The 25,238-nt window shown below is 46.4% G+C and overlaps 1 protein-coding gene and 1 long non-coding RNA gene across 2 annotated transcripts in view; one reads left to right on the top strand and one right to left on the bottom strand.

The window, feature by feature from the left end:
* Positions 1–1,900: 1,900 nt before the first annotated feature.
* LOC129691286 (uncharacterized) lies at positions 1,901–25,125 on the top strand. The gene is made up of 3 exons (XR_008722442.1): positions 1,901–1,980; positions 2,315–2,377; positions 24,283–25,125. It is a non-coding gene; the product is annotated as an uncharacterized LOC129691286 (long non-coding RNA).
* Irag1 (inositol 1,4,5-triphosphate receptor associated 1) overlaps positions 2,852–25,238 on the bottom strand; it is a 67,573-nt gene continuing 45,186 nt past the window's right edge. Inside the window, exons 15-20 of the mRNA XM_055627324.1 lie at positions 18,543–18,592; positions 18,007–18,114; positions 15,891–15,958; positions 8,768–8,887; positions 7,476–7,610; positions 2,852–3,116 (exon numbers count right to left, since the gene is read on the bottom strand). Of these exons, the coding sequence (XP_055483299.1) occupies positions 2,873–3,116; positions 7,476–7,610; positions 8,768–8,887; positions 15,891–15,958; positions 18,007–18,114; positions 18,543–18,592 (725 nt within the window). The 3' untranslated portion in view covers positions 2,852–2,872. The remainder of the gene's footprint in view (positions 3,117–7,475; positions 7,611–8,767; positions 8,888–15,890; positions 15,959–18,006; positions 18,115–18,542; positions 18,593–25,238) is intronic.

Below are 25,238 nucleotides of genomic sequence, written 5' to 3'. Positions count from 1 at the left end.
GGCTTAACAGCACTAGGGACTGACAGCTGGCGATAGGCAAGTCCAGTGTCTCCCTTGCCATTCCCTCTTCCAGGCCGTACAGAAAAACAGTCCATATGGCTTCATGGTGGCTAGAAAGTGAAGTTCCTTTTAGGAAGTGACATCAGTGGTGATGTAAACACAGCCCTCCGCAACAGAAGGCTGCCAACCAGACCCTCGGGGTGAAGCAGACACGAAAGGTTTCAGAGGCATGGTGAGTGGCAGCTTTTATTTCGTCTCGCTCTTAACGTCTGGAAGCACAAGGCTGGCTTCCAGGTCACTGGCCATGTGTGGCAGCAGCTGTGGCTGCTTCAAATTGTTCCTTGCTTTCCTGAAAAGGTAGACCAACCGGTGTGTGTTCAGCCAGGCTGTTCTAAATATGGCTACGCTCTTTGGAGATGTCCTTTTCCTCAGCCATCCTTACAGCCGGAGCAGTTCGGCTGCCTGTCTGTGCCGGAGGGCTCCTGTGGGCTTCAGAGCGATGCTGAAGGAGTTTACACATGCTCTCCTCTACACACGTGTCGACTAAAACAGGGGTGGAAAATGTGTGACCAAGTAGAAAATGCACTCACCCAGGCTGGACCTTCTTTGGGTGTGGGTGTGGGTGTGGGTGCGGGCGTGGTCTGAGACTGGACATTGCCCTCCCCTCCTCCCTCAAGGAGTGCTACCCAACAGCTTCTCTGCATTCTCTTTACACTGTGTCTTTGACTCCAAGGTGCTTAGGTCGTTAAATCTCCTGCAGCTGTACCTAGTTCCACAGAAGACACCAGGTAAGCCATCCACCCACGCCCACAAAGTCTCTCTGCCTTGCTCTGAACCTCATTACCTTTAATGGCACATCCTTGGGCTTTTCTCTCTGTCATTTTCCAGCCACCGTAAAGACGTTTCTTCAGAAACTGTGTTTGAAAGTGAGGCCTAGCCGGGTGGGGTGGGGCATGTCTCTCTGAAGGGACTGATTTCGTGGAGTCAGCATGGAGTGATGGTACTGGGAACCCTTGAAATGTCACGAGCTGTGGGCTACTCTCCACCGTGACTGTTCACTTGTCCTTTTAACTAACATTAAACAATTCTCCCCAAGTGTTTACCATGCTAGGTACCTACCCAAGAGATGGTAAGACCTGGTATTTGAGGGAACATGTTCAGGAAGACAGGTATATAAATAAGTCAGACAGTAGGTACAGGTCAATAGTTAAAACCAGTGCCAGAAGCGCTAAGTGTGCCACCCATTGTGTCTGGCATGATTGGGGGTGTGGAAGGAGGTCACCGAGGCCTGTGTAGAGAGGTAATGCTTCTGATTGGTCCTCAAGGCTGGTGAGAGGGGAAAAAAAAAAAGACCAATGGCAGGAAAGACGCTTAGGAGTTAAAGAACAGTGAAAGAAGCAATTTGGGAACTGTGGCTGGTTTGGAACAGTGGAAGGGCCAGTTGGGGGAGTAGGGTCAGCCTGGAAGGCGCCCAGCTGGGAGGCCAGAGAAGGGTCAAGGAGTCCAGTCTCTGGAGCCACCACTCTAGTTTGAAAGACTTACTTACTAGCTATATATGCTTGGCATGTTGTATCAGTATGTGTGTGTGTGTGTGTGTACTCTTGTATTTATGCCTTTTTTTATTTGAACATGGAGGTAGTAATATCCATTTCAGATTTTTTTTCCTCGAGGACTAAATGGATTACTGCTTATATAACGCTGAGACAGGGTTTGGCTCACCATAAGTCCGACACGAGTGTTAGCAACAAAAACATTGAAACAGAAAAGCAACCACCACAGAAGCCGTGTCGCCAATGATGAGAGCTGGATGAAGGAAACAGCCGAATGGCATGGAGAGACTCCATGCTGGAGGTGGGCTGCACTCCCTTCAGGTTGATGCTGAACACATTCAGGCTGGAAATATCACGAGAACTGCAGCCTCCGAGGTGCAAGGCGGAGGGAGAGTCTGGAGTGGAGGGCACACCTCTTCTTACCCAAGAGGTGGGTTAACTGTGTGGGGTGACTTTCAAATGGTGCAAGCAACCAGGGAACAGACTGTGCCAAACAGCATCTCTGAACCAGCATCTGAAGTGAAATGAAGGCATGATTTCTCAGGGGGTTCAAACACCGTCGGAGTGTTCGGAGGCTCACTGTATTGGTGCCTGGTGACTACTGCTTCAAACCTAGTGAAAACCAGTTGGTTGCCATGACATGGGTGCCACTGAGCAGAGCACACTTCCAGAGAGTGGGTGTCTTTGTGCACAAACACGTGTGTATTGTCCATATGCATACAGATATGTTACATATTAATTCACTCCTCTTGTCTTCTTTCTAGCATGGGGCTACTTTTGGCCTGGGTACTTTTATGAGAAAGCTTCCCACTCTCTGAAAAGAAATGGTGAGTCTGAAGGGGAGAGAGAAGGCTAAAGAACTTTCATGATAAATGAGGTGGGAAGTGGAAAGAAGATATCCACGCTGTGACTCCAAGTCCCAGGCCTGATCCTTATGGTCAGTACTGGCCGTTAAGTGCAATTTTTCGTGACCATGAATGATAGGGAATGAAAAGGGGGCAACCCCTGAATGAAGGGGTTTCCGTGGTCCCAATCCATCTGATCCAGGGGCAGGACTCTTCCCTTGGGTCCAAGTCCTTGGTGAAGGTCGCTTCCTTGTCCATCACTCACTTTCCCAGGGGAGTTTTGTTTATTCCTTCAAAGCATCAGGTTACTGTGTGTGAGGAACTTCCATGGAGGTGCTAAGTGACAGGAAAAAGCCTCCTTCTACCCCAATGGGATAGGTGGCCACGTGTGCGCACCTGGGCCTGACACGCTATACTTGGGGCCAGGCTGTTGGGGTGAATGCACTAGAGCAGGGCGCTGCTAAGGAGTCCGATGTCCTACTGCTCTGCTGGCAGCTCTTGCTGGAGTCCTGAGCTCCACCAGGAGTCCCGCTGGGCTGCAGAGCAGGTGGGCCTCCCAGGGTGCCCATCAGCTTGCTCTGTGCAGGAGTTGTAGGAGCTGTAGAGCCCAAGCACGACACTCAAGACCAGCATTACTGCAGCCATCATCCAGATCACTTGCCAGTGCTGACACAACTTGGGATACATGACTTGTAGGAAATGGACCAGTTCTTCAAGTTTGCTGTCAATGAAACATAGAGAGATTAGTATCCTGGGCACATATCTGATGGCCAGACCCATACTTTCCTGTCTTGGGATTTTTTTCTATGCAATCTAAGTCAGAGGTTCTTAAGTTCAACTACAGAAAGCATCACTTGGAGATTGTACTCAAGTTGTCCCAAGCCTTCTGGATGAGAATTCCACAGTTAAGATCTAAAAAATCCCTGGGTGATTTTGGTGCCACTGGTCCATACTGTGGGCGGCTCATGCAGAATTTTGTCAGCCTCATTCTAGCCACCCTCCAGTTTGTCTCTCCTTTTCTCTTCCCACTCTCTCCAAACCCCATTCTTTCCATTCCTTCTCCTTTGTCTCTCGTACCTCTCTACTCTACTATTACCACATTCTCCTTGCTTATTTCCCAACTTTCTCGCAGCCCAAAAAGATATTTGATCAGAGTCCCATCCTAGGGCTTCCTGGAGATGGCTTGCACACTTTAGGCTGTGTTTTCCTCCTGTGTCTAATTTCAACTCTACGATTTGCAAAGCAAGATTTTTGAGGGTTACCTGACTGAGGTGAGGAGAGTGTCTGAAGGCTTGCTATAGACCCTGAGTCTTACCCAGACACTACAGGGCTCAGGCCAGTTGCCCGTGAAGGTGGAAGTTTGAATGAGGAGCTGGTAGGAAGTAGATGGCTTGCCATGGGTAAAAATATTTGGCAAATGTCCTCCTAAGAAAGGGGCCAGGTACTTGGAATGCTTGCCTTGAATGCCAAGGCCATGTCCTTGCCAATGCCTTGTCCATGTGGGAACCCCATCACGCCATTTCATCTGTACAAGTTATTGCATGAACTGGAAGTGAACCAGTTGCCGCTGTCAAGCCACTACTTGACAGCTTAGTTTATTCGCCTCTGAGAGAAATCATTGGCTATTTATGCAACTAACTGGGAAGGGGGAGATTGGACCTACAAGCTTCCTTCCTTCTAGCCCTGTTTATCTTTGGATCATACTGGGATACAATTAGAATTCAAATAGAGTCATTTTTCAAACTTTTTTTCAATGGTCCAGAGCAGAGTGCCGGTGTGGGGAGAAGCCCACTCCAAATCCACACTTAGAGAATTATTTTTCAGGGATGTGTAGGGAGGGGAGAAGTGCACACTGGACTGCAGGAGGCACCAAGTCCCCTGGAACTGGACTTATAGATCCTCTACAGCAACAGGGTGCTCTTAACTGCCATCTTTCCAGCCCTTGAATCCACCCTCAGTCCACAAAAGACACAGTCAAGAGCTGGGTGCATGGTCCTTAACCGTTCACCCGATACTTAGCTCCAAAGAGAAACTGGAAATAAAATTAAGCTAGAAACACCGTTTCGGGCAATTTTTGGTGGCTTAGCTTCTATTTTCTGAACATTGTTGGAAAAGTAAGGGCACCTGCTCAATCATCATTTCAGCTCCATAGATCAAGTTTGAACCAGTGGTGAGAGAGAAAAAAAAAATAAAGCCAGTTTTATGCTACACATTGCGAATTCCACTCATAATAATACCATGGGCTGCATTTAGGAGATGAGAGGTTGCTTCACCCAAAGTTCCCCCAGAGATCAACATTTATAGCAGATTACTACACTACATATAAGAGAGAAGAGTCTTAGACACAAAGTCTCAGGCTTCGGTGTTGAAGCCTTTAAATAAGGGGCTAGTTGCTAGGCTTACTCAGTTCAGTGTTTTTTATTTATTTCTATTTTTAAGAAACTCTTTAACTTGTGTGTATGTGAATGTTCTGGTGCGCATACGTACGTGCACCACGTGCACGCCTGGTTTCCATGGAAGTCAGAAGAGGGCATTGGATCCCCTGGAAATGGAGTTAGGGCGGTTGTGAGCCATGACGTATATGCTGGGAACTAAATCTGGGTCCTCTGCAAGAGCAACAAGAGCTATAGATCAGTGGGCCATCTCTCTAGCCACAATGCTTTTCTAAAATGCATGAAACAGGACATAGAACTGTGTGTGTGTGTGTGTGTATGTGTGTGTGTGTACACCTATGGATACACTTGGAGGCCAGAAGAGGGCACAGGATCTTTCCCCACATCCTGCACATCCCTTTGAGGAAGGGTTTCTCCTTGAACCTGGGGCTCATGTTTGCTCAGTTAGGCTAGAAGCCGGCAGGCTGCAGTGATCTCGTCTCTGCCACTCTGGGAGCCGTCATTACAAAGTGTGCACAGGATGCCTGGTGTGCTATGTGAGTGCTGGGATCCAAACTCCAGTCCTCAGGATTGTGTAGCAAGTGTTCTTAACAACTGGGACATCTTTCCAGCCCACATGGAACTTTCGGTGACTTCAGTCTCAGCTTGCTAGTGAGGTGCCAACGTCTCACAGGGGGCTCATGCTCAAGAGAGGGTTCCTGCAGGCAACTGTGGCTCTAAGGGACTCCACCGTGGGCTAAGCATCTTCTGGCACTAAGTAGGATGGCTCTTGGGACTTGGATTGGTTATGGGTGAGAGAGGGGCTCTGTGACAGTGGGTGTGCAGTTTATATGACAAACGTCCTAACAAGACAGGCTCGGTCTGAAAGAGTGAAACGGTACTCTTATGCTGAAGGCAAAGAATGTTTCCCAGAGCCTTGGTCAGGTCTGGTATCAGTCATCTGAGGAAGTTATCTCCTCAAAACCTGAAACAACTCCAATCAGGCATGAAGGATGGGAGTCTGAAAGAGGCCTCTAAAGGTCCAGGTGCTGCAAGCGGCCTTTGCCCAGGATTCCTCCTGGGCAGGAAGTGGCCCAGACAAAGCCCTGCTTCCCTGGGTTTTCGTGAGCTAGGAGGGAGCTGCCATTTGCTGGAGATGGAGTTAGCTAGATAAGGCTTGTGCTGTGTAAGCCAGATTGTTTATAGTCATGTGCTCCCTCTGTTTATTTCTCTTTTGTTCTTTCAGTGTGTATGGAAGTGCTGGAAATTCTAGCCTGTCTTAGATGATCTCAGGGTTCCAAAGGAAGGGCTGTTTCTGGGCTTGGGCTTGACAAAGGCAGCCTAGTAGTCTACAAAATAAATACAGATGATTCCTAAGAGGTAGCTGAGATGTAAGGAGGCCCCGATGCAGTGACTTGGCATCGGGGTTGTGCTTCCATGGTTAAACAAGGCTCTTTCCCCGAGAAGGGAGTGTAACTGGCACAGGCATATTCACTGTGAGGAAGACTTTTCCCTGGCACTCTGAAAAGGCTCTTCCCTTGACAACGGGGTTGACCCAGGCAGGCTGAGCATCTTTTTACTACCGGGTTCTGTTGATGGCATGCACAGGCTTTGAAATACAGTTGTCATCTTGGCAATCTTCACTTACTACCTTATTCAGTACACGTAAGCAGGCTCTGGAGCTTGCCAGCAGGAGGCTCAGATCACAGTCTGTGTCTGAGGTCAGTGGCAGATGATCACCCAGCTAACGGTTTTGTCTGGAGAAGCTCTGCACCTAGCCTAGGGGTCTAAAAGAAGATTTCAGTGAAGTGTTCCAAGACTGCGGTTGAGAAAAACAAGGCAAAGCAAAACCAAGGTTTTGATGCACTAATAGAGGCAGCTGGGCAGAGTATATGAAATTAGGGCTTTTCTGAAAATCTGGGGTGTTGATATGGTCCTTACCATCGATAGAGCAGTGTACGTCTCTGCTTTGGGACAGTTTATTCTGTCCAGAGTGGGACAGTCCTGGCCTAGTAGGGTTTTGACCTCATTATGTGAAATACCCTGCAGCTCGACAAGGCTGTTTCTATTTCGACCCCTGCTGCCAGCTGTGTTTTGTGTTTAATGTACTGTTCTGCGTGATGAAATGAGACCTACACGTGTAGGCGAGCACACTGTAGGACACAGGCTTTCTTTCTCGGCCTTCCATCTCCGCCTCCACTGGTCAGAAGGAAGGAGCTTGAAACAGAAAATATTTTATTTCCAACCGAAAGTGAAGACATGCTGCAAATGAACAAGTGTTTGGTCAACACAGCAGGGCCTGGTAGAGACTGAACTCTGCCACTGACGGAAATTTGTTCCCTGCCTCCGGTGTTCCCTCTGCTTTCCTGGGCTGTTCCTCCCGAGGATTTCAGGCTAGCTCATGTGCCAGTGGCTGTGGAAGGGGCTGGGAGTGTGCTAAGAATTCCTCTCCCTTTCTCAGCTCCTAGGAGCTGTTAATGGCTTTCTACCTTGTTCGTGACTACCTCTGAGCCCTCAGCTCTTACAAACGTGCCATTGCTAACTTGCTTTTCTCTATTTTCTATAGTTATTGCCTTTTTGAGTTCCACTGGCCAATAACTTGGGCCCCAGACCTGCTGCCATCCAGGACTGGCATTTCTGTCCATTTTGTGTAATTCAACAGTTAAATGACTTGCAACACAGTTAGGATCCACGTAAAGGCTTCCAACCTGCTTCTCTGGTCCTTCTCTTCCTCCTCAGTTTCTTCTACTTCCTCTGGTTCCTCAGGACTCTCCGTCTTCTGTTCTTCCTCCTCCTCCTTCAGGTCTTGGAGTTCTTCAGATTTCTTTACCCCTTCCTGGTATCTGGAGGGCAGAAAGCAAAAACTGAGTCCAAGAGGGCCAGACATAGGACATTCATGCCTGAGACCCTGGGGGAGGGGCTCAAGAACCCTCATTTATTGCTTGCTTCCTACAGCTCCATACAACAGGAAAAAGCTGGGAAGCTCTGCTGAACCGCAACATGGCTCATGTCAGTACCATTTCCCCTCACTCCTCAGCCATCCTTCCTGTTTATGTGACAGAGTGACAAACTGGCTGGGGAAAAAAATGTGGGACAGGGTCTTCTGGTGGTTGTTATCCTATAAAACATTCCCCAGAGATAAGACTGCATTTTCCCTGTGGAACCAAGAGCTTCAACTTTAGGGGCCTGTGCATCTCAGGGTGCTGGCGTTGACATAGAGAGGTACCCAGATAACATTCACAAAACCAATGGAGGGAATTGGGTTCGTGTCTCTGAGGAGAACCTTCCTTCAAAGCCCCTTGTGATTCCTGGGATCAGTATTTCCCTGAGCATAATATGCTCCCCCGACTGACAGCCAGGTGTCTAATTTCATTACTTTGGCTGGGACAACTCCACCCATGACTAAGTAACTACCACACAGATGCCTTGGGGCTCTGTGGCCAAGGTAAACTGAACCTCCCTCAGAAGTCCATGGTGCTAGGTTAAAGGTGAGTTTCTATCTTGAGTCCTGGGCCTTTGACCCTGCCAGTGCTCTTTCCCAGTGACTGATAGCTGGCCCTGGTTGCTAATGCAGCTCACTTAGAGACAGGGGAGGGTGGCAGTAGTGAAGCAAGGGCAGGAGGGAGGAGCTCCAATCCACAGGCAACACCAGGGCCATTCTAGGAAGCATAGTTGAAAGTGCCCCTGGGCACTGTTGGCAGTAACATGGCGGATCTGCACACGGTCAGGGGGCCCCAGGCAGCACCAGGAAGAACGTAGCCCGGCCCTTGAATTGTTTAGAACTTCCTAGGCAGTGGCATCATGCCTGAAAGAGACTAGTGGAGCGTAGCCATTGTCTAGGCTCACCCTGCGTCCTGCTTCTGTATGGAGGACTTTCTTCACTGAAAGAGGCTTTGGGCTCATTGACTGCTTCCCCAGAACACCACAGAAGCAAGCCAGGGTGTGGGAAGCTCTCTTCTGAGGCCTGCCAGGTGCCCTCGGGTGGCGAGGTCTGACTCACCCTTTGCTGTAGGCTTCTTCCTCTGCCCTGGCCTTGGCCTCCTGGCTCATCTCCTCCAGGCAGCTTGGGAGCGGCACAGGGGCACTAGTTTCACAGTCAGACTCCGCATTTGTCTTTCCACTAACGAGAGGAGGGAAGTGCAGGGAGTCATTGCAAGGGGAGGTTGAACATCTGCAGACACAACTGTGTCTTTGGCCCGATTCCCCATTCAAAGAGGAAACTCAGGCTCTTCCACTGGCTTTCAAGTTTGAAAACATCTACCTTGAGACAATATTTCAAAAAGACCGGCTCCATGAATCTCCCCGAAACCAGGAGGCAGACACTGTATCAGCTCCCCTTACCCTGGTGTCCCCAAAGCCAACTTTATTCTTATTTCAGGAGGTGCTGTGAGTGGACAGGGCACACAACAGAGAAATGACATGAGGAGACAGACTGAAACATACCAGGTCCTTCCTTTCTCATAATCTGTCTGTATTTTGTGACTTTCACTTATTCTTCCAACTATGCATTGAATGTGATAATAAGGCAATGTGGAATTGCAAAGAGAAAAAGAGAAACCTCTCTCTCTCTCTCTCTTTGCCAGTGTAGAGTTTTACAGAAGGAAAATTAATCATTTGAATTGTGAGTCATAATATTTATGAAAGAAACTATTCAGTGACAGAAAATGACAGGGAGAGGGTGTATTTAGAGTGGATGGTCAAGAAAGTCCTTTCCAAGGGGCTGAAATTGAAACGCTAGCCTCAAAGATGATATATGCATACGAAGATCATCTGAGGCAGAGGATATATAGACTTTGAGATGCAGTGGGCGCCAGAATCAAGTAGCTGAGAACAATCAATACGTCAGGAGCTAAGCTTGGGGCAGAATAAACTGCAGTGCATATGAGGTGTCTGAGAAGAGAGGTTGGGGTGGACAGTTGGAGATGCCCAGAACAGATGATGGCTTAAGGAGAAAGCCTGAGGAAAGAGGAACAGAGAACCAGGAGCAGGTCCAGTTATCTTCATGCTCCTTGAAGGAGGAGGAGTGGAGAAGGGGGAGGAGGATAAAAAGACAGAAGGAGCAGCTGGAGAGGTAGGTGTTAGCCAGAAGAGGGCAGAGGCTTGGGAGTCAGGAGGAGAGGATTTGCTGTGCTTCATTGTGTCTTCTGAGACTTCGTGTCCCTGGTGGAATTTGGTATGCAGGGCTCACATGGAGCCTCAGAATACTAGGTGAATGCTCTTAATGAAGAAAGGCTTAAGTGGGGAGACAAGTAGGGAGCACACTGACGAGACTGCTCAGCTTGGTAAGAGGCTCAAGGAGTGCAAGCATATTCAATCACAGGGAAGAAGGGTCCTGTGGAGGGGAAGAGAGAAGATGGCCAGGGGGACAGTGTCTTTGATTAAAGGAATCGAGACCTGAGAAAAGTAAGGAAAACCTCTTCTTAATTGGGACAAAGAGTAGAAGAGAAGGACAGCGGAGTGGACCTAACAGAAGAGGAGCTGCCTCCTGGCTGATGATAAGGCTGACATGCTGTTTGTCTTCTACAGAGAGTGAGGGTGCTGGGGTCTGAGAAGGCTGAGAAATGGCAGGAAGTACAGGCAGCGTGTGGAATAATAGGAAAATAAGCACACTAGCTAATCACTTCAGGATTGCTAGGCACACACTTGGAGTCCGTCTAAGGGATGAATGGGACTGCAAGTTGAAAAGAAGCAGCTTAAGAGCCACACCTTCCCTGCAGATTCATTCTTCAGCCACCCTGGTGTGCCTAATCCCGCTAGGACTGATGGTGTCGTGGAGGATCCCAGAAATGAGGCAAACACTGTACGCTGAACCTTCCAGCAGGAAGCTAAGGAGTCACCATTGCCTTCCTTTAGGCAGGGTCCAAGCCTTCAGCCTGCTCCCTATTCTTGGCATCAGTTTCCTATCTCCTAGTTTTCCTTCAGACCTTGAAAATATATGTTTCATTAGCCTGGAAACCAAAACCCATCGTGAACAAGGAAGATAATGTTCTAAAAATACCGGCTATTCATAACATTTCTCCTCCTGCAAATTATACCCTCCACTCCCTTCCCTGTGACCTTTGCCTAATGTGCAGTTTCCTATCTGTCCCCTAACTGCATGAAGTGAAGAAAAACACAACTAGAGCCAAGGGCAGGGCCATTCATTATCTTATGAAGTATATTTATATATTAGAAGTGAAGTGTAGCTATCACATTTTTGGTTTCTTTTCTCTATACCTGCCCACATTGGAGGATCTTTAAAGCTAACCAGGTATAAAGAGAACTTGCCTGGGGTGGACCTGGTTCAAGCCCCAGGCTCAGAGACCTTAAGTCACCAGCCTGATGGGCAATCTCGTGACCCCTTCCCTGGCAGGAATGAGGCTATTCTAATAGAAGAGACACCTATGGCCTTTTCTTGCCTATCAGACTATTGAGACACTGCAACCCACGGAGCTGAAGTCCCCTCAGGAATTGCATACCAGGAGAAGAAAAGATTAGTAGCCCAGGCCAGCCAGAGGAGAAATTTGTCTCCCAGAAAAAGACTTGCAACTCGCCAGATCACCTTGCAGTACAGGCCGGAGTTGAGACGGGTGGGTCAGTGGTGGGAGGAGCCACAGCCTGACCAGACTGTCCCTGGCCCTCTGCTTAACCCAACCCCTTCTATCAGGACTCTGAAGATATACTGGGCTGAGGGTTGCTGGATCTTTTTTTTTTTTTTTTTCATTTTCTCCCCAATGTAACCATATTAAATAAATCTTTTTCTGCTTTCTACTATTAGTTTGGCTCTTTAATTAGATGGTTGATGGTAGGTGGTTGGGCCTGACTTATTAGGGCTGCCAGGGCACAGACTATGAGCTTAACCCCAGGAACAATTAGTGTGTGCCAAGGCTCAAATTTGGTCCTGCTGTAGGTTGATGCCGATCCATGCTTTAACTGTCCTTGTGAGGCACTCCTTCCTGTTTACTTTGGCTCACTAACTTCACATCAAGACGAGCTTTCTTCCTGCCCCCGCACTTCAGTTCTCTTCTGGGGCTCTGACTGGTGTGTAAGGCCCAAAGCATCTACAAAGGGAGCTATTCCCACCACGTTCCCATAGCCAGCGATGCTCCTCCCTCCACAGACTACTTCAAGTATGAGGGGCTGGGAAGGCCGTGGTTTAGCACCAGGCAGGAGGCTGGGATTGGAGGTGGGGCAAACATAGTAAGATGTAAACTTTGTCACCATTTTCTGACTTCTACACCGAGCATGGAATTCCCTAAGTTTCTTCTCCAACTCCCTGGAAGGTTCTCCTCGTGCATCTTTAAGACCCAGAGTGAATCCTTCTCCTCCATGGGACCTTTGCTGATGTTCTAATGTCTCCCAGGCTCAGTGGCTAGCGCAGCTGTGGCACCACACCTCAGTAACGAAGGGAGAATGTTTCCACACCTGCCCATCCTTCCTCAGACCATGCTCACATGGAAAGGGCTGTGTTTGAAAGGTGCCCGGTGCAGACTGAGTTCTTGTGTTACTCCAACTCCACAACGGGGTGCCCAACCCCTGTGCACGAAGTTAGTGAAGTGACAGATGCTTTCTGTAAATGAGACTTTCCCGAGAATTCGGCATGGGCTAAGAGAATCCACGATCATCTCTGTAAATGAGAGCTGAGCACGGTCTGTGCCCTCCCAGGCATCACTGGGTGGACTTTGGCATCCGTCCTCGGCCTGGGACCCTGTGCCTTTCTTCTGGAGTGATTCATTAAACTGAGGTTGGGTTTAGCATTGTGCTGGGCTCTCAGCCACCTGAGGTCTGTTTGTTCAGAGTAAACTGTTGGCCAAGTCGGTTATCAAGTTTATTGGTGAGCAATATTTGAAAGTGACTTCAAGTCTTTTGAAAGGGCAGGTCCTCCCTCGTGGGCTCAGAAATGTTGCTGAATCATCCTAATTCAGTGGCTTCTTTTGATAAGTCCAAATCAGAGGACCTGAGCTATGGGACCCTCCTGACTCCCTCAAACCCAGTCTCCGATTCTTGGTTAATAATTATCCTAAGGTATACTTTTCTCCAGAATAGAATCAGTAAGGGGACAGATTGTTTGCTGTACAAATTTAATGACCCTGGTTGCTTCAAAAGCATAGGAGATCCCAGCTAACACCACATTGTGACACAACAGCACTGTGTCTTATTCATAAAACTAATTAACACATCCCAGCTTTGCTCTCATACCCTGGTCTGCCCCACTCTCTATGCCCATCTAACCACCAGGTTCTCCCCCAAAAGTCATCTTTTCCACTCTTTTCTCTGTAGTCACTCTGAATGTCTTCTGTCCTTCTGTGAGCATGAGCCATGCCATTTTTAAAAAGCTGTGTAAGTTCAGAGCGTATCTCTAGGCATCGTCTTCCTCATCAATAAGACAGAGGTGTTAACAATGTATCAACTTCATGAGGTCCTTGGCAGGGTTAACAAGGAATGGACAGCAATTAGGAAAAAAGGTGTGTGGCATAAAGGGAATGAGTTGTAATTAATATCAAGAACTGATATCACCATCATCTTTCTTTGAATTCCCTGCTACCTATTAACCTCCTGTTCACCTAGTTGATGATAAACCTTTATGATTAACTTTAAAAGCAGATTCCTAGGGGAAAACATTTTCTGAGCCCCACCTCATCTCACACCCACGCAGGGTTAGAGGCTCATTTTCTCATGTGTTGGTCCCTTAGCAACCGCCCTTCCTTATGACAACATTCATCACACTGTAGAATAATAGGCTGCTTCCTGTATGGCTTTCCCACTAAACCTGCACTCCTTGAGAGCATTCCATGAGATGGCCCGAGAGCGCTCATCAGAAGAGTGGAAGAATGAAAGACCACACACATAGTCTTCCTATGACTATACTCCCCAGCCATATGTTTAAATCTATATGTGTCTAGACCTCTGCTGAGCTGAAGGACAGTTTGTTATGAAACGGCCTGCAAAAGCAAGCAAGCTTCAGAACTCTCTAAGCTCAAGTGGGACACAGTATTGTCAGCTGGTCTGCATTGTGGACTGGCCACAGTAGCCACAGGCTACTTGCTCATCCTCGTGTTTCCTTATAGGAAATGGAAAACCATTTAACATGAAGGTCAATGCAACTAGGAATGTCTGATAAAGTATAACATGTTACTTATCTTCAACATGACCAGGCTAACTGGAATTGGTGACATCTACACATAAGAATAGAAAACATAGGTTCATTTTCACTTGCAAATTATTTCATGATTGGCCTCTTGGGGACCTACAATGCTTCCAGTTCTGTGCCTTTGGGGGAAGAGGCAGTTAGCACCTTTTATTAATCCACATGGAAGAGCTGCTATTGTTTGGAGTCTCAGGAGTCTCCCTTATTTGAACCTTCTTCTACTCTTTGCAGTCAACTTTATTTGGATATATTTCCAGCATCTGAGTGCATGGTGTATACATGGCTGATGACAATTTCTAGTTAGTCTAAGAGGGAGCTACAAACTCCCTCCTGGGAACCTATGGCTTGACCCTGGGTCTCACCTTGGCCTTTCAGCTCCTGATTCTAAACGTGAACGGTGCCACCAGCCCTGATCCTCACTCATTGACACCACACATTTGGGGCTGTCCCACAGGTTCTCCTACTGAGAACATCTCAATTCTTAGTAATTCCCAGTGTCTTGGAGGAGCACTTAGCTGGCCTGAATGTTATTTAGAATGAGAGTCTATCAAGGAGAGCAAGGACCTTGATCTTCTGCCATGGCTAGGTTTGTGGGCCTAGAGCTGGGAAGAGGCCCTTGATGGAAGTGCTCTAAAGTAGACTCATGAGCTCAAAATGAGAGCTGACAGAATTTCAAAGAGCATAAGTCATCATCTTTAGGTAGATTCAGAGGCCGTGAATTAGGCATTATGGCTCTACGTGACAAGATTTTGTAGCCTGTAGTCACCTTACTTTTGTTCGGTGAATAATTTGTCATCTTTTGACAGTTCTGGAGTGATCAAGAAACAAGAGGGAGAAAGAGGATGCACTCACTTGGTGATGTAAAGTGTGTATGTGCTTGTAGGTGGCAAAGGGTGTAAAAACTGGGCAAATGTTGATGGTAGCCAGAGGGGTCTTTAGTGGGAACTTGTCAGTCACACATACTGAGAGTGAGGATTGCAGGCCAAGTCTGGAGGCAAGAGCTTGGGAGCATGTCTGACCTGACAAGGGGCCCAGCAATCACAAAGCCAGACAACGAGAGCCTACTAACAGCAACAGAAAATGAAAGCCGCCTCAAGGCAGAGAAGGAGAGATGAGGTGGAGATGAAGGCAGAAGTTAGAGATGAGCGTAGCTGCACCCTACCAGTGAGGAGAGACACAAAGTGAAAGTCCTGAGAGGTGGCAGCCGTGACCCAGAGGTTTGCCAGCAAGCAAATGAAGAAAAGTTCAAAAAGTAAGTCATATGCCGCCCCCCCCAACACACACACAGAAGAGCAGCCTTTGTGCTCCAGGTTAGCATGAGAAGAACTGCAAACTGCAAACTGCATGGAGGCCTGGGAAAGCCAAGCTCAGGAGACCCTCTCAGCCATCAAGCCAGTATGTTCTGTTTCCCACTTCTTGATGGAAAGAACTTTTTTTTCCCCTTCCCAAAGTTACCATGCTTCGGGGACCCTCTCCTCCTCTCAGTAGTTTAAACTTACATGATTCTATTCCCAAATAGAAGAAATGTATACATCTTCCTCTAGATACAGCCTTGTCTATGGTTCTGGGAACTAGCATCCATTTGCTACAAGCCTGGCGATGACATCAACATGAAGTGGCCAGAGTCAAGGAAACCACAGAGAGATAGAATTCTGTCACACTGTAGTAGCCTACCCTGGAATTGTTGTCTAAGCCTTGTTTGAATTAGAACGTTTTTGTGTCTATATACCCAAGGGACCCCAACTAATGAGGAGGCTTTCTATCTTCAGGGGCTCTTAGGCAGGGTGTAGATGGCCTCAGGCATAGCATCTTCCCAGTCCAAGACTTTTACACAGTGAGATCTGAAACCTTTGTGGATCTCAGAATCCTATTTATTTCCACCTAAAACTTAATTTTCTTTCTATTTTATTTTTGGGTTGAGGATGAGAGGGAAGAAAGTAAGTTGGAGGTTTTCTGTAAGGATCCCCAATATTAAGCAGAAAATACAGAAACTTACTTTTCCAAAAGCGCAGGCAGCACCGGGGGGTTGGATATGTTGCCTTTCCCGTTGGGTGGTGCTTCAGACTGGATGGAAACAGGAGCCAGAACTGAGGGTGAGTGATGAAGGAGGAACCCAGGGCTGCCAGGCCTTTGGTGACGCTGGGGAGGGGCTGCGGCTGTCCCTTCTCTTTCCATCCTTCTCCCCCCATTTGCCTTCCAGTCTGCATTCTGAGGCTCCGTCCTCACAGGGAACCATCAGTGATCCTCTGTCCCATTTCTTGAGTACCAGTAGGCCTCCAGCCTGATGTGGATTTAGAACTCCTTGGGATGGACTCAGATAACTAATCACTGTCCCCCAGGTAGTGTTCCAAGTACAAACCTCATGTCTGATGTGGCAACGTGCTCAAGCTGGCAGACATTCCTGTGCAGTTACCTGGGGCCCCATGCTGGTCTGTTGCAGTGGGCATGGCTAAAGCAAGGGTTTTCAACTCTGCAACCTGCCGTGGGGTAAGCAGTACCGAACCATTCCAGAGTTTGGGGTTGGAACCCGTGACCAGGGTTTCCAATGTAGCCTTTGTGATTTTAAAGTGTAGTTCTTATTGTCAGCCACTTGTCTAAAGGTATATATTCGGAAACCATGTCTCTATGAAAAGGGTCTGTTGCTAACTAGCCTCTTCTACTCTCTTAAAAAATTCAGTTTAAGGGGGGAGGGGGGTCTGGGAGGGGAGGAGGGAGGGGCTTATGGGGGGATACAAAATGAATAAAGTGCAATTAATAAAAGTTAAAAAGGGAGGGGCTTATGGGGGATACAAAATGAATAAAGTGTAATTAATAAAAAAATTAAAAAAATAAAAGTTAAAAAAAATTCAGTTTAAAAAAATTTATTTTGTGTGTGTGAATGACTGCCTGGATTGTGTCTGTACACCATAAATTTTCATTGCACATGGAGGTCATAATGGGGTGTCAGGCACACCCTGGGGCTGGAGGTACAGATGGCAGGGAGCTGCCATGTGGGTGCTGGGGAGTGAACCTTGGTCCTTTGGAAGAGCAGCCAGTGCTCTTAACTACTGAGCCATCTCTCCAGGCTCTTCAGGTATTAGTAACTCGGGAGTTTAAGTTCATTTTACAGTCAAAATACTTATAAAGTAAAGGAAACATAACAGTGATTGCTAGCTATGGGTGGGTACAGTGGAGCTGGAAGTGCCTCGGCCGGCTACTTACACGCTGAACCCACCTCTCTGTTCAGCTGTGCTGGGGTGGACAGGTAAAGGAACCACTGGAGAAAGGTATTTAAAAGTTTTAGAGAGAAATCACTAGATGCACGAAATCCTTAGGTATAGAAACGATTTTCTTATACTAGAATAAAATGGACAATTTCTCTGCCTTTCTTTTCATATCCTATAGAAATATTAAAGATTATTATTAATATTAAATATTATTAATTGTAAGTCAAATAAACCCTTTCTTCCCTAAGTTTATTTTTATCACTCTATTTTAAGGAAACAACAGAAGTGAACCTAGAACAATTATTAAAGTTTGAATGATTTCTTTCATGATTTCCTATGTTCTACACAGAGACACAGCATTTTAAAGGTATAAAACAGAATTATATTACATATACTCCAACACACGTGTTTATTATATATAGAAACCATGGTGATAATTGTACAGAAACCCTTTATGATGGTATTTGCCATCTGTTTGTCAATCTCCTGTTGATAAGCACTGGGTTGCTTTCAGGGTTTCATTGTTACAAACACTCTGTAGTGACTAAAGACGGATGAGACTCAGTTCCAGACCTCAGCTCTGAACTCAGAGCTTTGCTTTGGGTGTACCTGTCACAACCCACTGTACGTGCAAAGCTGTTTTCTTTAAACCATACCTGCCTTAAAGAATTATGGTTTTGTTCAAATAGGGTTGCTGTTTGTGAGGTGCACTTCCTGAGCCATCTGTGCTTCGCTCAAGAGCACAGAGACCTCCTCTCAGAACAGTGGGATTGCTTTATGTACCTCTCTCCATATTCTGTGTTGGAATTTCCTGTCCCTACTGACCCTGTCCTTCTCTGCATCCTCTCCATAGTAGCAGCGTGAGGGAAAGGTAGAAAGGACAGAGGCAGGCAACATCATACTCACCAGCGCTGGTAGGGAGGGGATGGGTGATGAGCTGGGGGCTTGGCTGGGCAGGCTCAGGGCATTAAACTTGGGAACCACAGCAACACTGACCCTCCGGCGGGGCATGTTCTGTGGGAAGAGAAGCAATTCAGGCCTCCTGTCTTGGGAATAAAAACAGTTATGGTTCTGAGGGTTTTGGGAAAGCTTGCTAGAGTCTAACGTTCAGTAGGTAGTTTGGTTTTTGGGTGGGAATGGTGTTAGGAATCAGTGTGGAAAGAGTGAACCAAAGTTGACCCAAATTTCCTGTTGGCCATGAGTGATCGGTCTCTCAACACATCCCCGTTTGGCATTTTGAGGCCTCATTCTCTGAGTAGCCTCCTAGATGGTGTGTAAAAAAAACTGCCTATGGCAAAGTCAAAATACATGCATTATTTCATGTCCACTTAATGACTAGTCAAGAACACTACACCCGAGCAAGAGAGATGGGGTGTCAGAGGCCATGTGAGCAGGTGTGGAAGCTTCTTCTGGGAGCCCTGGAATTCCTTGACCATGCCTACCTTTCCCATCGTGAGGGACATAGATCGCGCCGTGCGGGGCACCCCATCTTCTATAGGGAAACAACAGAAGAAAACGGGTGTGAGTTTCAGGTTGGGGTCCAACAGGACACAGACAGGCAGAAATTAAACCAAACTATCCATAGGCCATAAATGGCCTTGCAGGGATGGCTCAGAGATCTGGGCACTGGAGACCCGTCACTGTTTGATGCTTCACCCTCTATGAAAGTGATACACAGCAAAGGGACTCTCTTGTCAAAACATTTGTTCTAACTCCACCAAACACTACAAGAAGCCCCCGTCTTGTGCTTCTGGGCTCCATTTGACACCTCTGTAGTCTCTGGGGTCACCCAAGATGCTATGTGAAAAGGACTCAGCAAGCATGAAGCATGTGGATTCATTCCATGTTCACTCAAAGGATGGAGACACTCTAAACAAGGAAGATGTGATGTTAAGAATGCAAACTTGCTAACGGAAGTAGTTTCTGTGTGTTTACCTACACTGACTCAGAACAAAGGAAGCTGTCACTTTAAGACCTTTTTCTCCTTAGTGAGTATATTAAATGACATAACTTATGTTCAGCATGCCACATCATACCTGTATGAGTGTGCTACCAGAAAACCACTGGATAAACATAGGAAAAACATTTTCATTTTGTCAAAAGTGTAACTCTTGTTCTTTTGACTGTATTTCCAAATAGTATTTGTCCAAAAGTTATCAGAAAAGCATCTTCAAGGTCAGCTGAGCTTGATTCAGTCTCACCAGCATCCTGGAGCCACAGGCATCTGGGCTCCTAACAAAATGCTCTTGACTACGAATGGGGAGTTGGTTAAAAAAAAAAAATCCTAGTGTGTTGGTTCAGTAATTATTTCTCTACAAGGTTCAGGTCTCCCACAAACCGTTGTACCCAGAATGTATGAAATGAAATGAGTGTCATCTCAGTGGAAGTTTATAATCCTAGTACCTGGGAGGCAGAGGCATGGTTACTGTGAGTTTGAGGCCAGCGTGGGCTATAGAACAAGAGCCTGGCTAAAACAAAAACCAACATGCTCTCTGGGATGATTAGTGACCTCTGTCTAGGTTTCATAGCCCTGTATTTTACATATGACCCTTGAAAAGCACATAGCTATGTGCTTTGTTCTGCTTCTTAATCTGAGGACCTTGATCAACCAACAGCTTCACACTGTCTTACAAGTCTTGTGATCATTAACAGTTGCATTAATTTTTATCCTCTCATTTTCCATATTTTATTTACCTTGATTATTTATTTATTTTAATTACCTTGATTTATTACTTGATTTTTTTTTCTAATTTCTTTTGCACTCTCCATATTAGTTGAGAAATTATCCATTCTAGTTCTAATCTCTGAGACGTGGCTTTAACTCCTGCTGTGATCTGGCTTTGGAGTTAAAACCCGGGCTGAAGAGATGGCTCTGCTGTTAGAGGCTAGGCTCACAACCAAAAATAAATTTATATTAATCAAGATCCCCAGGCTGTTCCTGAATAGAGCTCAAAACAATACTCCTTCTCACCTTAACTAGAGTGCCAGTCACATTTATGTCACCTGTGTATGCCCAAGTTATGCCTTATTCATCCAATCAGCTGTAACTGGATGCTTATCTGCCTCCATCCACGTGCTTCTGAACATCCTTGATCACCGGCCTTTCTTGCACCCTGCCTTCCACCCCCAAGCCCAGTATATTCTTTAATTGTCCTTTCAGCAAGGACCTACGAAAGAACCCCTTTCTTATTATAGCCTTCCCCAGCCCTCGGCCTTTCATGACCACCCATTTACTTCCTGTCAGTTCTTTGAAGGGGTGAGACCACTGCCTTCTGGTGCTATTGTTGGCCATTGAGAATTGCCATCTATTTGCATTTTTTATCATTACTTTTAAGATCTTTTCTTTTTAAAGTCTGTGATGTATGTGCATGAACATGGGCATGTATAATGTGTGTGTTCATGCTGATACCGGGCAAGGGTCGACACTGGGCATCTCTTTCTATCTCTCTCCACCTTATTTTTTGAGACAAGGATTCTCACTGAAGCTGGTCAGGGAGGTCCTGGGGTGTTTCCTGGAGGACAGGTGTGTACCACAATGCTTGAGCTTTGAGTGGGTGCTGGGATCCAAGCTCAGGATCAGGGCACCCTTGCTCACATAGCAGGAGCTTTTCTCACTGAGCCCCCTCTTCTCTCATTTTATCTTCTCGGATGTTTCCATTTTGTGTGTATGTGTGTGTTACAGACTTCACTATATTACTGAATTCAGTGATTTGTGTCTTTTTTTTTTTTTTTCTTTTTTAGCTGTGGAAGATGCTAGGTTATTTCTTTGAAGATTTTCTGTGCCTAACTTCCCACTTACGGACCACTTGGTAAATGGATTGTAGGCTCTCCTCCCTATCTCCTGTTTCAAAAACCTTCTTTCATATTTTAATCACTGTATCCATTTCAACTGCATTTTGGGTAACTGACTCAAATCTTCCAGTCAAGATGAACAGGTTAGTATTCTGGAAGAGTGGTTCTCATCAGATCAGGAGGAGGAAGACCAGGGCCAGGCACGCAGTTTTTACAGGTTTCGGAGCAGAAGTGGCTCAGCTCACCCATGAAGCTCCACAATGCCCAATGCAGCTTTTATGGCAGGTTTTCACAACCTGTGGCTTATGATCCCTTTGGGGTCAAATGAGACTTTCACAGTGGCCATATATCAGATATCCTACATATCAGATATTTATGCTGTGATTCATAACAGTAGCAAATTACAGTTGTGAAATAGCAACGAAAATGATTTTATGGTTTCAGGTTACCACAATCTGGAGAACTGTATTAAAAGGTTACAGCCGTAGGAAGGTTGAGATCCACTGCTCTAGGGAATGGAAAGTAAGAGAGGGAGAGGAACTCAGAATACTGACAAACCTCCTCTCCCATGGCCACCACACCTACCAAGTCTCCCTCATCTCTGACTTGCTTTGAGGAGTTCTATTTTTTAAACTATTATTCGATCTCATGTTTTCCATCTGCCTTTCCATGCCTCTGCTGATTTTACAATGCTGATTGCTTTACTCTCTGATGTTCTCAGGGAGTGATCTTTCTTTGGTGGGTCTAATGATTCGTGTGCACAGTGGACTGTTTCATTGAGTATTTTACACCGTGAGCTTGTCTTCGCCCAGGCCCTGGGGAGGGTTCTGTGGGTCATGGCACAGGGTGTGCCTCTCCGCGGTGGCTGACAGTGCTCCTGAAGACAGCTTCCTGCTGTTCTTTCAGATTCTCCACAGATTACAGCACTGCTGCTGTCACTCATGTACTTTTCCTATGAGGAAGGAGAGAGTATTTGTTTCCTCCCAGGGTACAGGGTGAAACAGGCAAGCTTCCGTATTTGCTTCTCTGCTGGCTGGTGAGCGAGGGTTTTCATTCTTTGTATAGGTTCTATCTCAAGACACAGTTCCTAGAAGGTCTTGGCTTCCCATATGAAGGTCAGTGCCCACCAAGGCTGGAGGCTGCTCTCCATTGTTCTGGAGGCAAAGAGTTCCACATAACCAGGGTGGCTCTGGCCACAGCAAGCCACAGGGTCAGCACGGTTTCAGTTCTCTTCTTGTTTCCGTCTATTTCCATTTCCTTTCTTGTGGGCTCAGCTGTTCTTTTAGACGACTTGTTTTATTTTGTCCAGCAGGAAGTTTAAAGCATTTTGGTTAAAGGGTTTTTTTTTTTTTTAAGTTTTCTGGTCATCCCAAAGAGCAGAACCAGAAAATGTTCTCTAAATGTGAATAGTCAATAAAATTCCCATATTTCAGATGGGATAAATAGAGAATTTACAGAATGAATATAGGTACAAACATTTAACAAATGCATGGAAAGGCATCAAAGTATGAATCAAAACTATGAAATAAAACAATTTATGTATATAAAATCCTAAGCATACTTCAGTAGAAAGAACAAGTTTGGTAGTCTGGGTAAGAGGAGCGAGCATTAACATAACCCACTACATGACTATGCCAATGGACTGCAAGAAAATAATTTAAGTAATTTTTTAAAATATTTTTTTCTATTTTTAAATAATTTTATATATTCACTTGTATCCCAGCTGTAGCCCTCTCCCTCTTTCCTTCCCAATCCTCCCCTTCCTCCCTCATCTCCTTCCTGCCCCTTCCGAGTCCACTGAGAGGGGGTGTCCTCCTCTCCTTCCATCTGGCCCTAGCTTATCAGGTAATAATTTAGGTAATTTATAAATATTTCTTTTCCCTAATCTAGTAATATTTTAATTTCATTAGATTTTTCATTAACAAACAAAAGCGTATATTTCATTGTAATGTTTTCATACATGTATGTCATTGTACTAGGTTCTTATCTGTCCTCCCTGTCCTCTGCCCACTGGGCTCCCTCAAATATCCCCCCTCTTTAAGCTATTGTTTATATTTCTATAAGTTTTTTGAAAGGAAATAATGTAACATGCAGATAATCAGCATGTTGCATGTTCCAAAAAAAAAAATTTTTTTTTAATGAGCAACGTATAGTCTTCAAAGTCTCAGCCATAGACAGACTGCCAGAGGTCATGTAAAGGCTTTTTAAAAACATGCTGATAGAATGGTCGTGGCACACCACAAAGACACAGCCGCTGACACCCAGACTCGCAGTGCTGGTCTCCCTGCAGCAGCCACCGTGGAGTTAGAGCTCGGAAAAACAACTGATGCGAGACCAAATGTCTCCCACCATGTTCTTTGGCTAAGATTCGGCTCTCGCGTCCTTTCCTCTTGCTACCATTTTCTTGGCTCCCAGACCAGACTGTGAGAACTCTACAGAATCCACTTCCCCCCGGAAGTCTGCCGACTGTATTTTTTCTCTGTGGATAGCTGTGGTGTGTGTACATGCTTGGGTGGCTATGTATGGTGTGTGTGAGGGAGTGTGTGCGTGTAGAAGCCAGTGTGTCTTCCATTGCTCCACGCCTTGTTTTCTCAGACAGGGCCTCTCACTGAACCTGGAGCTCACCAATTCGCTCAACCAGCTGGTCAGCAAACTTCAGGGACCCAGCTGTCTCTTCCTCTCCAGCACTGGGGTAACAGATCAGTATGGCTGCTTACAGCTTTTTCTCATGGGAGCAGGGATCTGAACTCAGGTCCTCACACTTGCACGGCAAGCCATTTACTCGCTGACCCAGCCCCCCAGACCAAGAAGTCTGTTTACTGTTGCTGTAGCTCTAGGAATGGGGCTCTGTCATGTGGGTATGCCAAAAGTGCTCAAAAATTACTGTAGGATGAATGAATGAGACCCCTGGGTCACCGATCATCCCAGAGAGCATGTTGGTTTTTCTTTTAGCCAGGCTCTTGCTCTATAGCCCAGGCTGGCCTCAAACTCACAGTAACCATGCCTCTGCCTCCCAGGTGCTAGGATTATAAACTTCCACTGAGATGACACTCACTTCATTTCATACATTCTGGGTACACCAGTTTGTGGGAGACCTGAACCTTGTAGAGAAATAATTACTGAACCAACACATTAGGATTTTTTTTTGGAACCAACTCCCCATTCGTAGCCAAGAGCATTTTGTTAGGAGCCCAGATGCCTGTGGGCCAGGAACCTGGCTGCTGAGATCCAAAGCAGACAGCCCTGAGCATGTGTCCATGGCTGTGGACTCTGGCAAGGGTCACTGATATTCCCCAGGAAGCTCGAGGAACCTCCTGTTTATAAAGGTTTCTTAGGCTGTTATACTTTCCCCCTCCTGCTCTTGGTAACACGGATGTTTGCATTCCACAGGAGTTCCTGATGTGACAAGCTGTTTGCTCCAGCTAGCACCCTCCTGGACCAGGACTCTAAACCCTGGCAGCACCCAGGGAGAGATTCCAGTCCAAAGCACTGTCGTTTCCCTCCTGGACTGAGCAAGAGCCGCTGAGCTCATCTTTCCCTGCTTCAGCTTTGACACTCTGCAATTGCACTGAGCCTGCTGAAGTCAGAGTAGCCCAAAAATGAAATACGGGTATGTCCTGTGACATGCTTCCTGCTGACTCTCTGTTGCTACAGGACAAAGGCAGAGCTGCTGCTGTGGCCTGGAAGATGGCCGTGGTCTGCCAAGTCTTACGTTCAACCTCTCACATCACCCCAGCACCGCAGCTGTGTCTCTCCGGTTGTTCCCACCTCCACACCTTTACACACACTGGAAGCTCCACCTGGAAGCTGACTTCTTCCTCCTATTTTAAAACCCTGCAGGATGTCCTCCCTGGATGCTTCCATCCTTGATTCCCCCGAGGAGAATCAGGTGGACCCTTTTCTGTCCTCTTACACCAGTTTGCATAGAACTTCTGAAAACATTAAGCAAAGGATCACTGAAGTATGTGTCTTGCCCGTGTATCTGTCTCGGCAATAGCACGCTTGGCTAGGCCTTTATTCTGCTCCACCAACCAAACTCCATCCCTGCCCTGGGCTGTTGCAACATCCTTACAAATAAAGAATATTTTCTGGAAAAATGGAATAACTTTTGACTGAAATGCTTAAACATTTCCGCTGGACCCAATGAAATAAGCAGTCTCATGACTTCGAGGACAGCCTGGACTAGGATGCCAATTTGCTCCAGTTATGTAACTGATGTACTGCTGTGCTTAGGGTGTGGTCAACCATTTCCTTGATGGATATCCTTGGATATTTAATGCTTTCTAGAATAAAGCCCAAGTTTCTTAGCATGTGATACCCAAAAGGGGAAATCCCAAAGCACAGAG

This window comes from Psammomys obesus, unplaced genomic scaffold, assembly GCF_907164565.1.
Source record: "Psammomys obesus unplaced genomic scaffold, mPsaObe1.curated_primary_1811, whole genome shotgun sequence".
Taxonomy (NCBI): domain Eukaryota; kingdom Metazoa; phylum Chordata; class Mammalia; order Rodentia; family Muridae; genus Psammomys; species Psammomys obesus.
Note: the sequence above shows the minus strand (reverse complement) of the source record. Positions and strands in the feature narration are given on the sequence as shown.